This window comes from Xiphias gladius, chromosome 6, assembly GCF_016859285.1.
Source record: "Xiphias gladius isolate SHS-SW01 ecotype Sanya breed wild chromosome 6, ASM1685928v1, whole genome shotgun sequence".
Lineage (NCBI taxonomy): Eukaryota > Metazoa > Chordata > Actinopteri > Istiophoriformes > Xiphiidae > Xiphias > Xiphias gladius.
The window spans coordinates 1,200,332-1,216,759 of NC_053405.1; the positions used below are offsets into that span (position 1 = coordinate 1,200,332).

Below are 16,428 nucleotides of genomic sequence, written 5' to 3' on the forward strand. Positions count from 1 at the left end.
CAAGTCATGCCAGCTTCACCACGTGGTCACCATGAAACAACCATAGGGAGGTAATTAACTGTGTGGGTGTGTTTCTGTGTGTGTACCTGTCACACACAGAGGCATGAGGACATGGATTTTATACATGCAAGGACCAGACTGATCAAAGTCTGGATCAGTCTGGTCCAAACTGAACATGTCAACAATTACTGAATGGATTGCCATGACATCAGGTGCGTTCCCACCGCAGGAACTCACTTTCTCTACCTGCGTTTACACCTGAGGAACCAGGGTCTATATTAAGTTCCAGGGAGACATTTTTACCCCCAAAAGGTCCCCGCTTGACGGGGATAGTGTTTTCTTAAGGCTCTGGAATTGTCATCGTGGGGCTTGCAGCACTGAACGTCACTGATTCGTCGAGGAAGCTTGCGTTTTCCTCAGCATTGTCGTAGACCCGTCATTTTTAAAAACCCACAACTGCAAACACCATGATTTGCTCGTAGTTTGTGGTCGACAATAGTCAAGATGGAGCAGCCCAAGAGATTTTACAATTGATGGACTGACAACGAAGTCCAGGCTTCGTGATCCAGTTTTGTACAATTGAAGTTAAAGGCGACCATCATGGTTCCATGTATCTTTGGTAGAAAAACACAGAATGAATCCTTAAGATGACTTGCTCTAGTGCCATCAGCAGGCCAAAGTTTCTGCTTATACAGTAAAACAGCTCTACATCCGTTACAGAGTTTTCGGCATTGTTATATAGTGGAGGTGGAACGCCTCTCTTGAACGGAGACCACCTCTAGTAACAGCATAAAAATTCAGTCCTGAAGGTAAAGAGCAGAACTCAAACTCTAATGTGATTTTGTTTTGATATCCTAAATCCTGCCATACTCCAGATACTGGATTCTTTTACTTCAATATGTGACTGTTATTAATAACGGTTAATAGCTGTTTCTTCACATACAGGCCCCTTTCTAGGGGTCAAAAAATTTTCTTCAACAAATAGTTCAGGCTTGGTATCAGAGAACTAAAACTTTCTTTTGTGGCCCATTTCACTGCCAACGTGGAAAAGATAGAACAGATATAAGGACGAGGACCAACATCTAAGACCTCATCCAGATCCAGGTTTCCTCTACGGCTGCAACCAACAATTATTCTAATTATCAACTAATCTTGGTTGACTGTTGTCAGAAAATAACAAAATTCTCTTTGTAATTTCCCACTTCTCCACAGCGACCTCTTCAAGATGTCTTGTTTTGTTCGCCATTCAGCACAAAAACCAAAGATATTCAGTTTACGGTCACATATCACCAAAAAAAAGCAACAGAAACTGAAAAGCGTTTTTTTTGTTACCTGGTAGTCAAGGATGCTGAAGCCGAGGCCTTTGTCTCTCTCCTTCTGCAGCTCCAGCAGCTGAACATCTGGGGACCACAGAGCCAGCTCCCCTTCATCTTCATCCTCATCTTCATCTTCATCTTGCTCCTCATCTTCCTCCTCCTGCTGGCTGTGTTGAATCTTATCCTCCTTCAGAACCTCCTCCACAGGGGATATCTGCTCCTGTCGCACAGAAACGACACAAGACTGTCAGACTGAATTAAAGCTCTTAAAGCAAATGTAAATATTCAAAGGAAAATCCAAAATTCAATTATCATCAGACCTCGCCTACCAATTGTCTGTCAGAAGGTATTGCTATTATTATTATCATCATTATTATTATTTTCATCATCATCATTATTTTTATTATCATTATCACCATTATCATTATTATTAATATATTGAAATGCTCATTCTGGTGTAATATGTTGAATATTTTACATTAATGATGTAAGGGATTTGTCCATTTTCATCAGTCTCTTAATCCATCCAGGTTTTACATCTCAAATTCAAAAACTCAAATTACTCCAGAGTCATTCCTTTCGATCATGATGCTCTTCTGTGTCTGTGTGGTCACTGAAAAACATCACGGCACAAACTTAAACTATGAATAAAAACCCTGAATGTTCTCTAGTGTCATTTGTTTAAAAGCAAATGAAAAGCTCTTTTGCTTCTTGCTTGCACCAAAGCGTTTTCTCTGTCATGACTATCCAGTGCCTAATTTGTGTACTTGTACATGATGTGCGTGCAGTAACACACCAGGTGCACAGTGAGACGGGTTACCTGTCTGTCTGCCTGCTGCTGTTCACTGCTGTCGTTTCTCGCAACCGTCTGACTGCAGAGCATCGACGACAGCTTCAGCTCGATCTGACAAACGCACGACACAACACAACACGTTTAGATTAACTGTGTATGTGTGTGTGTATGAAGGGCTGGAATATATTTCAGTACTATCATTTATGCACTGGAATCGTTATATGACAATACAACGATCATAATGTGTTTTCATTCAACAAAAATTTGACATCAAAATCAATAATTCAAAGCAAACTGTAATTGAAAACCAACATACGAGTTATTAAGTGATTTGTTTTACCCCTGTAAAAGAACAAAATTCATTACATTGAACATAAATTTGATTATTTTGCATGTGATTTTTTACACATTTGTCATATTAATTATCAATATTGGAAAAACATTTTCCTTATTACTGTGATATTGTTCCCTGATGCTCTCACCTCCTCCACACTGGGCTGTGATGGTCCTGCCGGTCCACGTCCTGGTCGTAACACTGGCTCAGGTTCAGACTCACGTTCAGATTCTGGTTCTGGTTCCGGTTCCGGTTCCAGGTCAGAGGTCGGGTGTCGGCAGCAGACCAGAGTGAACGGGGGAGGCACTTCTTTGAGGAATGATACCACTTCTCGACGGGACTTACCGTAGAGTTGAACATCATTCACCTACACACACAAACACAAACCAAATTAAATATAATTTTTACTAAAAATATTTTTAACTTAATAATACATCACCTCATTGCCTACGATATAGAGCCAGTCCTCGTAAAGTTCTTTTTAAACTTTCTTAAATTCTGAGTAATTTAAGAAAGCAGCGGTCATATTTCAGCAGCAGCGTAACACTGGTGTTGGCTGCCTGTAGGGGAAACACTGATTTAGTCCTACAGTGTTTGTGTGTGTACGTGTGTTTACCTCGAGGAGCTCGTCCTCTGGTCTCAAGACTCCATGTTTATCCACTGGGCCTCCAGGGGCCACAGAGGAGATGTAATGGTGACCATCGAACGAGTCCAACTCGACACCGAGGCGCAGAGTGTGGACGGGCAACAGCTGTATGCAACAACACAAGACATGAGACAGAAAAGGTACAGGATCAGTTACAGATTCTATAATTCAGTTGCCAAACTCAAATTAAAACAGTCTAATCCAACAGTCCTGCCATAGGTCCTCCTGTCATGATGGATGAAAAACAAATCATTTTAGAGGATGTGGTTTGTGTTGCTTCTCAAGTGTACTGGGTTTGACTGAGAGGTGGTTCTAATATTTAGCCTGCTCTCACTGATTTTAATTGTCTGGAAAAAGTGCTTCTCACCTTGGAGGATTTCTGCAGCTCTGCATCATCTTCAATGACAGGATCCAACTTCACCACCTGAAAAAAAAAAAGCACGCACGCACGCAGTATAAGGTCTGGATCTCTGAATCTGAAAAAGTTCTAGACACTTTAGATGTTCAGATTCTTCTCCATCATCAGTCCCATCAGGATGCATCTGATTGGTCCCAGATTCATCCTGCAGCAGGACAAGGAGTCCAAACACTCAGCCAGAGTCATAAAGAACTGTCTTCAGAGACCAGGAGAACAAGGAGTCCTGCATCAGATGGTCTGGACCCCACAGAGCCCTGATCTCAACATGATGGAGTCAGTCTGGGACCACATGAAGAGACAGAAGACACTGAGACGGACTAAATCCACAGGAGAACTGTGGCAGGTTCTCCAAGATGTTTGGAACAACCTTCCTGCTGAGAACCTGAAAAACTGCAGGTGTACTGAGGAGAACTGGTGCTGGTTTAAAGGCAAAGGGGGGTCACTGCAAATACTGATCTGATTTAGGTTTTTTATCTCTTTACTGCAGTTTTGATGATGTTCACTGAGAAACAGAAACTATTCATGGCTTTATTTTAGAAACATCCTCACTTTACAGATTTTTTCACAAGTGTCTTAAACATAATTCAGTTCCATCAGTAGCACAACACATCACATTATCACTGAAACTGTTGGTCTGTGTGTGTGTGTTGTCACTGTGGAACTTGGTACTGTGGTCCTGATCCCCCCTAGCCCCTGGCCCCTGCTTTCTGCTCTGTGTCTGTTACACACACACACACACACACACACACACACACACACACACACACACGCATCATCAGTAGCCCAACATGGACATTATACAAATATTATCTGACTGTGTGTACTGTTGTCTGCCAGAACTGTGTCACTGTAGTAGCCCATGGTGCCTGAGCTCCCTCCTCCTGAGCTCTTTCTTCACACCTCTGTGTCGCACACACACACACACACACACACACACACACACACACACACACACACACACACACACACACACACACACACACACACACACACACACACAACAACAAATACGAGTTCGAGTTCAAGTACAAGTAAACACACACACAGAAGTACAAATACAAGTACACAGACAGACAGACAGACAGACAGAGAGAGAGAGAGAGAAAACAGTCTGTATAAGCTGTGGAGCAGATCAATATTACAATTCAGCCATTAAAACACAGCAGCTTCCTGCAGCTCATCAACTAAAACCTCCAGGACTGTAACATGGCTCAGTGTACTGTTGTGGTGCTACAGCAAAAACACAGTAGTACAGTGGTGGCATGTCTAGTACCAATTGGGCAGAATACATGATATATGTGGACAGATGATGATGTATTTGTACTTTTACAACACAGAGCAGTGTCTTTTGCACCTTTCTTTGACTGATGTTCAACAGCATTTTCAGGAGAATAGTTAGTATTTACATCGTGCCACCTGTGAGTATAACTGGAAAATCCCATTTCTCTAATGCCCTACCCTGATCACAGTGAGAAACGCTGTAACGGGGTTACCGTCAGCTTCCCTTCAAATTCATGTATGCCATGAAGACCTGTATGCCATGTTACCACGAAGACTCACCGAAGTTCACCCCTATTTACTTCCTATGGGACATGAGCGAATTGTTTGGAAAGACATCGTGGGATTCCAGGCAATGCAGGACCAGTGATGTAGGCAGGCAGGAGTCAAAAGTTGACATGCAGTAGTAGAGCAGTAGCCACACTGCAACTGGACAACTAGTACCAACCGTAATGCAAGACATACATGCAGTACAAACATTTCACTACATCTCTGCTCTGGGATGACGGTCACCTCATTGGAATTCACTGGTCAGAAGCTAAAAGCTAAATGACTCAAATCTAAACTGTAAAGTAAGCAACTTCAGCCATGGAGACTGTGAATTTTGTGTTTGTGTTTAATGCATTTGCACGCACGCAAAACTGTCTCAGCAACAATACCTTCTGAAATCTTAGAAGAATAAATGGGTTTTCCAGAGCAAAGTGACTGCAGCAGTTTGAACATGAAACGCTGACAGTCAGAGCAGATTACCAACCAACCCTTTAAGAAAAACCTGCCCAACAGTCGTCAGTCTGCTCTTTGAATCCTTCGGGCTGGTTTTAGGGAGGAAACCACCACTGCTCAGCTAAAGAAAAACAACTCCGTAGTCTCACAAATCTCTTCACATGTTGAGATATTTTGCAGCAGGTCTGGCGGTGTTACAACAACAGCCTCTGATTAAATTAGCATTGCTAACCCCAGCCTTCACAGCGCAATTAATCTGCAGAGTTTGCCTGAATAAACAAGGTAATACATCGCTGTGAGGCTGTCAGGCAGCTCGGACACTTCACATCTGTTGGCCAGGAGCAGGCAGGCGGCATGCTAAGTGTTAGCGTGGCTTTTCAGCCACTAAGTAAAGCTAATGAGGAATAAAAAGAGAGGACATAATTCAGAGAGGAGTGCTGTTAGAGGCCTGGGTTGACATGTCTGCAGGAGCTACACTTGATGGCTTTAGATTTAAGGACAGTGTGATCAGAAATCTTCAGAAGAAGCATATGCTGATGTGAACCAGGCCTGACAAAAAAGATCTCAGAAACAAGAATTGTTGATCTGCATAAAGCTTGAAAGGTTTAAAGAGTCGTCTCAAAAAGTTTATTTATTCATCTGTCCACCGTCAGAGAAACTGTCTGTAAATGGAGACGATTTAGTTCTGATGCTTGTCTCCATAGAAGTGGACATCTAGCTAAGCTGACTCCAAAAGCACAAATGCAGAGTAAAAGCTAAAGGCTTAAAGGAATCGCTGGAGATGGTTAACATCTCTGTTCATGAGTCTACATGACACTCCACAAAGCAACTGAGGATAGTGTTTTGTGGTATCAAGGTATCTCACAGGATAATGTCAGAGTGTCACCAGCTGAAGCTCAGTAGAAGTTGGGTGATGCAGCAGGACAATGACCCTAAACCTTGAAGTTATTCTAGTACAGTATGACTTCAGGCTAAGAAAATACACCTTCTGGAGTGGTCCAGTCAGAGCCCAAACCTTAACCCAATAGAGATGCTGTGTAATGAGCTCAGAGAACTGTTCACACCAGACATCCTGAGACCATCTATGACCTGAAGCAGCTCTGCTGGAAGAATGGTCCAACGTTCCTCCTGAATGCTGGTGCAGTTCTGATCCACAGCTGGTTTGACCAGCTACTAAATCTAAGGGTTCACTTACTTTTTCCACCAGCACTGTCAAGGTTTAATGGGTGTGGTCAGTAAAGACACAAAGGATTATAATTGTGTGTTATTATCTTAAGCAAATTGTGTTTGTCTAAACTTGTGACTTAGATGAAGATCACGTTTTATGACCACTTGATGCAGAAAAACAAGATAATACCAAAGGGTTCAAACTAAATGATCATATTTAGTGTAAAACCCTTTGCAGTCAGTGACTGTCTGAAGTCTTTGACCCACAGACGTCAGCAGACTCTTTGTATCTTCCCTGGTGACGCTCTCCCAGAGCTTCACTGCAGCCTCCTTCAGATCTCGTTGTTGTGGGCTCTCTGCGCCTATAGTCTGGTCTTCACCGAGCGGACTGTGATCAGCCGGACTGAGATCAGGTGACTGACTCGGCCAGTCGGGGATAATCCACCCCTTCACCCTGAAAAGCTCTGTGGTTGCTTTGGCCGTACGTTTGGGATCGTTGTTGTTTGCTCCCGTGAACCTCCGCGCTCATCCTTTTCCGTCAGCATACCAGAACCGCCGTGTTTGACAGATGAGGTGGTGGCTTTGGGTCACGAGCTGTTCTTTTGCTTCTCAGCAGTTTCCTCTTCCAATCATTTAGACAGAGGCTGATTTTTTGTTTCTTCGGTCCATAGAACTCTGATCCAGAACTCTGCCGGTTTCTCATTGACAGTTTTCGTCAACTGCTGTCTGGCCTTCCTGTGTTTCTCACCATGTCAACGATTTTCTGCTCATCCACAGGTCCGGAGCTCCTCCATCTACCTGCTCGTTTTGCATTTTCTAGTTTCCCCGTGAACACCTGCTTTTGTAGAAATGACCCAACGGTTGATTTTGGCAAACCAACTACCTTTGACATCTCTCTGATAGACTTTTGCTTTTTTTCCGAGCCTCATTATCTTCTTCAGCTCGTCACTCCTCATACTGACAGACAGCTCCACCTCAGTCTAAATGGAAACTCTCAGCCAAGTGTCCAATTACTTTTGAACCCTTGCAATTTGGTCACCATGTGACAAAAAGTCTATCTCCCACCCAGTTCTTTCTATATTGACATAAACCAGAATTAAAGCTCAGCCTTGGCACTTTAACATAGTAGCCATTATTTTATGTCAAATTGACTGTGCTGAAGCTCACAGCCTGAGGAACAAGAACAACGTGTAAATTTCCAAATACTTACCGTCTGGACTGTATGAGTATGTGGGCTCACCCCTGGTCAGGGACCCCTGTGCTGTGTTGGAGTACATTGGTTCCAGCTTCATCATTGTGGAGCTAAACCCAGATGAGCGAGCCTTCACCTCCAATGACCTCCGCAGTGACACATGAGACGACTCCCTCTCCACTGACACACACACACACACACACACACACACACACACACACACACACACACACACACACACACACACACACACACACACAGGACATAAGAATATGCATTTCTTTCAATTTCTTCCATTTCTAGTCTTCATGTCATGAACGTCTTCCAGGAGTAACTGTGTGAAAGTGTGCTAACATTTGTACAATTCATCCGGGGCCCCGGAATCAGCCTTAAATGTAGGAACAAGAAAATAGAGATGAATAAATAAAATGTGAAATTGTGTTATTTTTTACTGAAAAAATTGTACAGTTTGGTTGATGTCCGGTTAATAATTTTCTTAGGCAGATGGAAATTTGGACTCTGGATTCTGGCTATGGTCCACTTCACTGCACGTAAACAGACTGGGGGTGCTTTGACCTTTGACCTCCTGACTGATTATTAAGCTTGGCGATCTACGAAACTGAAGTTTATTTTGCTGTCAGGCTCATTATAACTCATAATAAGTCATTCTAGATAAGAGAGTCACAGAAATGACCAGAATATAAGAAGTTAAAAACTTCAGGCTGAACTCAGTTAGTTTCCAGTTCTGTGTTTTCTCAGTAATGAAATAAAAGAAGTCTGGAGGAGATAAGAGCCCTATACTCCTCTTCTTTTTTTAAAAATCACTTGTTTCTCTCTGGCCTGGAGGCTGACCAGTGCAGGCTGCTGGCCGATTGCAAGACAAAAAAATGACCCTGAATCGGGAGAATTAATCTCTCTGGACGCTGGTGGAGGAGGAATCCCAGACTCTCTGTGGAGAGTGCGGGAAAATTACACTGAGTTGTAAACAAATTTGTCATCTTAATCTGGGTGAGAGGCCAGAGGCAGAGAGTATTCAGACAGGAAATGGGAACAAAAGCTCTGATAAGTTTAACACAGACTTAACTTCTCTCGCAGAGGCAGATTATTGTTTTAATACCATGTGATCACGAATTTAGTGCAACATAACCCCACAGAAAGTCACTTTTTAGTCTGAAATATATGAATATATAAAAGATAAATGTAGTATACTCAATAGCAAACTGTCGATATTAGTTTGATAACACCTACAAAAGAAACTAAGCTTATTAGGGTTTTTTTGTAATATCAGCCCCATTCAATTATTTTTCATTGTTTCATTATAAATCCTTTTTGGTTATTTACCATACGAATGATCATATTTATACAGCCACACTACTTTTAATGACTTGTTTTTATGTTAAGCACTTTGAATCACCCTTTTCCATCATATGAATGTAATAATAAAGATGAACTCAGTATTTAATCGATTAATTGATTGTCTTCACAGATCTGTAGCTCCTCGTTCTCTGCTACATGTTGCATTATGGGACGACAGCGTCCATCACCGTCACACTAAAGAAATTGAGCACAGCATGCTGGAATTTCAAGATGTACTGTATTTGGTCATTTATTACCATGATAGCAGTGTGGCTCCAAGAGGGGAAAAGATAATTAGGTCGTCTGTTGGTCCAACACTTTAGAGTGAAAAATCTTTAGTAGCTACTGGATTTTCTCTCGGGGCCAAGGCTGGACTACTAACAAGGGAAAGTGGGTACGTGTGGTCGAGCTACGAATTTAATACACAGTAAGAACTAGCATTTAGTACAACATATTAAGACACAGAGCATCTTCTTCGGTCTGCTCCTCTCCGTAGTCAGTACCTCTATTCAGAAACCTCAGTCAGTCGCTGTCTGTTGGGATTGGACATTGTAGGGTTCAAGCCAAGACGCCTGTCCTTCTGCCTGCCTACCTTTATCCAGGGATCTCTCCAGGGCTCTGGCTTTCTTCCTCACCACAGTGAGAACCACAGTCTGACCCGTCTGCTTCATCACCTCCAGCACCTCCTGATTGGTCATACCGTGAAGACTGACGCCATCCAACTGTTGAGACAGAAAGTAGGACAGAGAGAAAGACAGGGAGAGATAAAGACAGGAAGAAAGATAGACAGAGGAGGAGACATATGGGACAAAGCATTATAAAGAAGAGAAATTATGGGGAGACAAAAGAGGAAACAACAGGGGAAAGATATAAGACATAAAGCGACAGCATTGGGAAAAAGCATCAGGGGTTAAGGCCATTGGCTGTGACTGCATGTATGGAAAAAAATAAAAACTCATGATTTAAAGACAGGTTTAAGACAGTTTAATGTCCACTCACACACACACACACACACACACACACACACACACAGGTTCTTACAGCTATCAGTCGGTCATGGACCCGGATGTTTCCGCTCTGATCTGCAGCGCTGCCTGGTACTACATGTTTCACAAACACACCTACTGCATCTGAAAAGCACGAGAGACACACAGACACAGTGAGATTCAAGCGTTTAGGTTTTATTGGAAGACTGAAAACACATCTGCACGCCATGTAGAAAATTAGCTACTTGTCGTGAATCCGTTGGCTACTGCGATGATGTAAAGACCCTGGAAATGTGTTTGGCAAAAGAAACCAAATATTTTTCAACTTCTCTTGAAATTCTCAACACAAACTAACAAAAATAACAAGAAGAGGATTTTAAGAAATTATTTGTCTGATTTTCTTCACATCCTGCGCTGATTCTAAGAACAGTAAAAGCCCTACAGCTGTTTCACAGTAAAAACCCAGTAGCAAAACCTTCTTGACTCCAGGCAGTTTGAGGCTTTTACTTTGAAGTAAACAGACGTGTTGGAGTTAGTCTTAAATGCTTACTGCTAATAACTTATTGTTCAAGAAGAGTTATACTTGGGAGTTGGCGGCAACTGGAGCGGTGTTCAATGTTTTCCTGTCCTACCTTGGCCGGTCAGTAGGTTTTATATGTTTTTAGTTTCTAGTAGGTTTTACTTTGTTTTCCTTGTTTGAGTGAGTGAGTTTTTAATCAGTGTTTCTTACGCTCCTACCTTGGCTGGTCAGAGGATTGTAGCCAATGATGGAGATGCCGAGGCTCTGGCCGTCGTTCTTGGTTAGAGGAACCTCGTGGATCTCATATCCCTCCAGGTTGGGCTGCAACGCACACAAACAAACAGAATCCATATACTTCAGCTTAGACTTTACCGCCTGCATAGCCAGCAGCACACGATGCTCAAAGGAGAGAGGAAACAAACTCTTACGTCTTCTCCGGCGAAGTGTTTTTTTGTCCAGCAGAAATTTATTTCTCAGTTTTCCTCTTAAACGATTTAAGAATTTCAAAACTTCTGCTGTTTATTCTGAGGCTGTAATGACTACTATATAAAGGTTATTGTGACTGCTCACCGTCTTGCTGACCCGGCGGCCGGGGGCCAGTTCAGGGGGTCGGGGGGGTAAGGAGGAGACAGGGGCAGAGTCTGGAGGTGGTGGGGGAGGCGGACCCGTTGACCTCTGACCTAGGGGATCCCTCGCAATCAGCATGGTCACGTGACTCCCACACCCCTGCAGCACCTTGACCACCTGGTCGCTAGTGAGGCCACTGGTGGCCGTTGACCCAATGCGAAGGATGTAGTCACCTGTGTGGAGACGGCCGTCCTGATTGGAGGAGATGAGGCAATCAGAAGGAAAACATCTGGACTGCAACATAAAGGTGCACAGGAATACATTGTCTGCAATATTCTGGGCACCCCTGAATGTTGCAGTTACTGTAAATGGGGTTTATTGCATTTCAAGAATCAAGGAAACATGTAATTTGCCCTGGGTTGCTCAAATTTTCACATTCAACTATAACTGTCACAGCAGTTTCATGTGCTCTTTGATCACATGTTGGAAACACTGTTGACCAGTGCCCTTTTTTGGCCCAATCACAGAACCAGGACATTATTTTAAAACAAGCTCATACTTTTATAGCTAGTTTTGTTTAGTTGAGTTAGTTTTTATTTTTGAGCCATGCCAAACATTTGGCTCATCCACAATTATAACACAATTATGACATTGTATACACAATGTCATATACTTGTGACATTATATACAATATATTTATTCAAATTTTAAAATAAAAATTTTATATGCAAATTCTCGAGTAAGTTATTCACTGAAAAACAGAAGAAAGAGAGGAAATGCTGCAGGCCATTTATCCTGATAAATGTTTCTTCATCTCCCTTCATTCTCTATGTACAGTAACTGGCTAAATTAAATGGTCTCTATTTTAACAGCCGACTCAAAGAGTTTGTGTGTGTATGTGTATGTATGTACACACACACACACACGCACACACACACACACACACACACACACACACACACACACACACACATTTACACAATATACACATTTATTTGTTTGTTTGTTTGTTTGTTTGTGTGTTTGTGTGTTTTTTTCTTACTAAACCACATTCTGTGTGGTTTCCAGGAAAAAACAGAGTCCTAACAAAGACAGAGAAAAACTGAACACAACAGCAGTCAGGTCTCTGCACTGGCCTCCAGTGGGTCACTGAGAAGACCTTAAATTACTGCTGCTTGCGCGTCACACCGTAGGAAAAAACTGCCAGATAGGACCTATTGACAATAGCTGAATGAGTATAACAGGACTTTGTTGTTGTACTGATGCAACTTATGCTTTAGAGGTATACATTACACTGAATTTACCATTTAGCACAGGTAATTCCACCCTCCTTAAATCTTATTTAAAACAAGCTATTTGTTCAAGCTACACACAACTCCTACATTAGGAGATTTATCTATTATTAGACAACTGGATTTCATCTGATGATTTCATGGTAAAGGCCATGACTGTAGTTTTGTAAACTTTGTTTTTTAGTGGGGGTTTTTTTTCCCCCCACTTTTCATTTTTTACAGCAAACTAAATTGGAATGTCAGCTACAAGCCAATAAATCAAGTCAGTATTTGACACCTGCTGTGGCGAAGTAAAAAAGATGCAACGAAGTGGAAAAGCATTGCAAAGAGGCAGACAAGACAGAAAACAGAGGGTAAAGAAGAAATGGAGTGAGACAGAGATGGAGGGGAGAAGAAAGAAAAAGGTGTGAGGAAGACGAATAAGAGGAGGATTTGGAAAGAGTAAGGCAGAAAAGAAGGGAGGGATGAAGACAAACATAAAAGAGTAAGAGAAAAGGAGGGAAGGGAGCGTTTGTATCCAATTCAGTTCAGTGATTTGAAGGGCTAAAGCTTCAAGTTTTTATTTGAACAAAGTGAGAGGAAGTGTGTTGTAAAGCCGGTTGGTTAAAAATGTGACAGTATCAAAGCCCTTTTCCACTTCTCTGCAGAGAAATTAATCCCGTCCAATTAATCTAATTGATCTAATTAATCCTCTTACAAAGCGATAATGCCCCCTTCAGTTCTTCTGCTGCTGCCTGCTGTCTGTTCTAATGTACGGCTCGTGCTTTAACTGTTACTTATGCAGGAAACAACCACTGGGCTCTAATTTCTGCCTCGACTGCTCAGCTGACTCACTGAGGAGGCTCGGCCTGTGGTACCTTGCTCAAGGGCTCCAGATGTGAAGGGAAAGCAGGGAGTTAACTTTTCCAGACCACATTTTCCACACCGCATAGTTCAGGTTTAGATGTTGTGGCTGATCGGTGTGTTATTCCAATTCATGTTGTTATATGAAAAAGATTCAATTTCTGCTGCTTTAAACATTAGTGTTATACATTAGTATAAAATGAGCTAATGATGTTTACCTTGAGGTTTGTATGTATTATTCTGTTATAGTCTATATCTCAGCAGCTGAGTCTGACCTACCTTATCAGCCACGCTGTTTGGGATGAGCGTCCTGACCACCACCCCGGTCGTCTTCCCTCCCACGATGCCGAAGCCCAAACCAGATCCATCGTTCAGCAGCTTGATCTCCTCCACGTGACCCCACTGATCCTGCAGCACAGGATGGAAAACACAAAGATTCATCAATGTTTGATGGTGTTTGACTGGTATGTTTCTAGCAGTGCAATTAAGAAAATATATTCTCAACTAGATATTAAAAGAATGACAACCAGTTAGTTATAAACACCCAAAGCGTCTGTGTGTGTGTGTGTGTGTGTGTGTGTGTGTGTGTGTGTATTAGTCAGAGAGCAGCATAACATATGAAAGCTGTTCTTCATCACTCAGTACACATCTTAGACACCAAAAGAACTTACAGATTCTGAGAGTGTCAGCAGTAGTTCTCAGAATTATTTGAAACCATGAAACTGTGTAAATAAGGAGGAAAAAATACTAACATTTGCTTTATATATCAGAATGTGCTAATGGATGAGTACATTTCTATGTGTGTTTGACATTCAGGTCAAAATTTAAAAACAACTCGCGGAAAGTTAATAAGCTGCGTTTCAGGAGTCAAAGTTCATTTGATTCAAAGCATTTTCCTTCAGTTAGCGTGAAGGCAGAACGTTTTGAATCAGATCAAACCGGCATCATTTATAAAAGATTCACAAATGAATGGTTATACTCCGGTTATTTTATTTGACTCTGCTGGCAGAGCAGCAGAATCTCAGAGATGCTGGCTGGCTATCTGTCCCCAGGTGAAAGGTCGTTAAAGTGAACCTCAGAGGTAATAACCAGCCCAGAACATTTCCTCCTCTCAGATACCAGCAAGTGATCAGTGAGGGGCTGCAGCAGATACCTGGCAACACACACATACACAAAACACACACACACAAAAACGCGCACACACACACAACACACACACAAAAATGCACACACACACACACACACACACACACACACACACATGCAAGCAACACACACAAAAAGACAAACACACACACACACACACAAAAAACGCACACGCACACACACACACACACACACACACAAAAAACACGCACACACACACACACGCACACACACAAAAATGCACACATGCACACACACATACACAAAAACGCACGCACACGCAAGCAACACACACACACACACACACACGCAAGCAACACACACAACACACACACAAAAAGACAAACACACACAAAAAGACAAACACACACAAAAAGACAGACACACACACACAAAAACGCGCACACACACACACACACGCAACACAAACGCACACACACACGCACACACAAACACAAAAAGACACACACACAAAAAGAGACACACACACACACACACACACACACACACACACACACACACACACACACACACACACACACACACACACAGGCTGTCTTTATGAAGTGGCTGTAATCAGAGGCGGCTCTGCTCCTCTGCTCCTCTGTCTAATGAAACAAACCTCCTCCTCAGCTGATCCCAGGACGCTGGAGGAGCAGTTTGCCTGATAAAGCCAGCTCACACTGAATGTGTTGAATGCCTTGCTCTCCAACAGAAGTTCACTCTTTTCACAGGAGAGGCTCTGTTACTGCAGATGGTCTGTTAAGGTAAATGAGTTGAATGTGCTGAATTTCTTCTGCTTCTGTATTGACTACACATGTGGAAACTACATCGCTCCATGTCATTTTGTGGAGAAAATATTAAGACAGGTAAATCAAGGCTTCATTAAAATCAGCACTCAAGTGTAATAAGTTTCACCTCAGCGTGTTTGATTACCTCTCTACAGAGCTTATAGCAATGTAAACTTGTTATGGATGAAGTGTGATCCTGCTGTATTAGTTTGACCCCTGCAGAGTCTGGATGATTGGTTAGCCTGAGGCTGCAGTGTTAGCTGCTAGAATCCTGCCTGTGAAATGAAGTAAACACAGAAGGAAGTAGAGAGGTAGAGTTTACTTGCGTAAACATTTAGGTCGTAGGAAGCTGTGGAACATGCATCGGCGCTGTGGTGATTGATGTGAGTCAAGACAGCCAAACCAATTATTGTCTATGCGAGTCTGCAAACTTCTAGCTTCAAAAACTCCCTTCAGATTTACATACAGTGGGGTCTAAAATTCTGAGACCACATTGAAAATCTCTCATATTTTCACTTAATCCTGGAAAATAAATCAGAAATTTCAAGGATTCAAAAACATTTGAAAATACAAAAAGTTATTTCATGTAAAATCAACAAGAAATATTTAAGATTCTGCTCTATTTCTACGTCAGCAATCTTATTTAAGCAAATTTGGGGCATTAACCAACTCAACTCCTTTGTAAAAAAAAAGGTCGGATTTCCTTGAGTTGTATCCCTTCCATTGAGGCATGCGTTCAGATGACACTCAGGTGGATTTGATCTACTCATCAGAGGCTCATTCGAGTAACTCAATTTGTAGCCAGTGTTGTAAATAAGGATGTGCCTCAAGTTTCCAGCAGATCGTTGCTTCCCAAGTAGCATTGTGTAGTCGGAAAAATCACATCTAAATAAAAAACACAAGACTCCAATCAGCATAAGTACTGTCAAAAAGAGGGCTGTCTCGTGGTGGTCTCAGAGGATGAGTCGCAGTTTCTAAACCAATTCTCAGGAGGGGAAATAAGGCCAAACGCTTGGGATGGGCTAATAAATACCAGCATTTCACAGTGGATGACCGGAAA

General features: G+C 42.2%; 1 protein-coding gene across 1 annotated transcript in view; it reads right to left on the reverse strand.

Moving 5' to 3' along the window:
- patj (PATJ crumbs cell polarity complex component) overlaps nucleotides 1–16,428 on the reverse strand; it is a 135,015-nt gene that overhangs the window by 107,503 nt on the left and 11,084 nt on the right. Inside the window, exons 6-17 of the mRNA XM_040128453.1 lie at nucleotides 13,711–13,839; nucleotides 11,300–11,548; nucleotides 10,948–11,050; nucleotides 10,265–10,353; nucleotides 9,816–9,945; nucleotides 7,886–8,047; nucleotides 6,704–6,717; nucleotides 3,457–3,513; nucleotides 3,060–3,194; nucleotides 2,592–2,810; nucleotides 2,137–2,220; nucleotides 1,333–1,536 (exon numbers count right to left, since the gene is read on the reverse strand). Coding sequence (XP_039984387.1) covers nucleotides 1,333–1,536; nucleotides 2,137–2,220; nucleotides 2,592–2,810; nucleotides 3,060–3,194; nucleotides 3,457–3,513; nucleotides 6,704–6,717; nucleotides 7,886–8,047; nucleotides 9,816–9,945; nucleotides 10,265–10,353; nucleotides 10,948–11,050; nucleotides 11,300–11,548; nucleotides 13,711–13,839 — 1,575 coding nt within the window. The remainder of the gene's footprint in view (nucleotides 1–1,332; nucleotides 1,537–2,136; nucleotides 2,221–2,591; nucleotides 2,811–3,059; nucleotides 3,195–3,456; nucleotides 3,514–6,703; nucleotides 6,718–7,885; nucleotides 8,048–9,815; nucleotides 9,946–10,264; nucleotides 10,354–10,947; nucleotides 11,051–11,299; nucleotides 11,549–13,710; nucleotides 13,840–16,428) is intronic.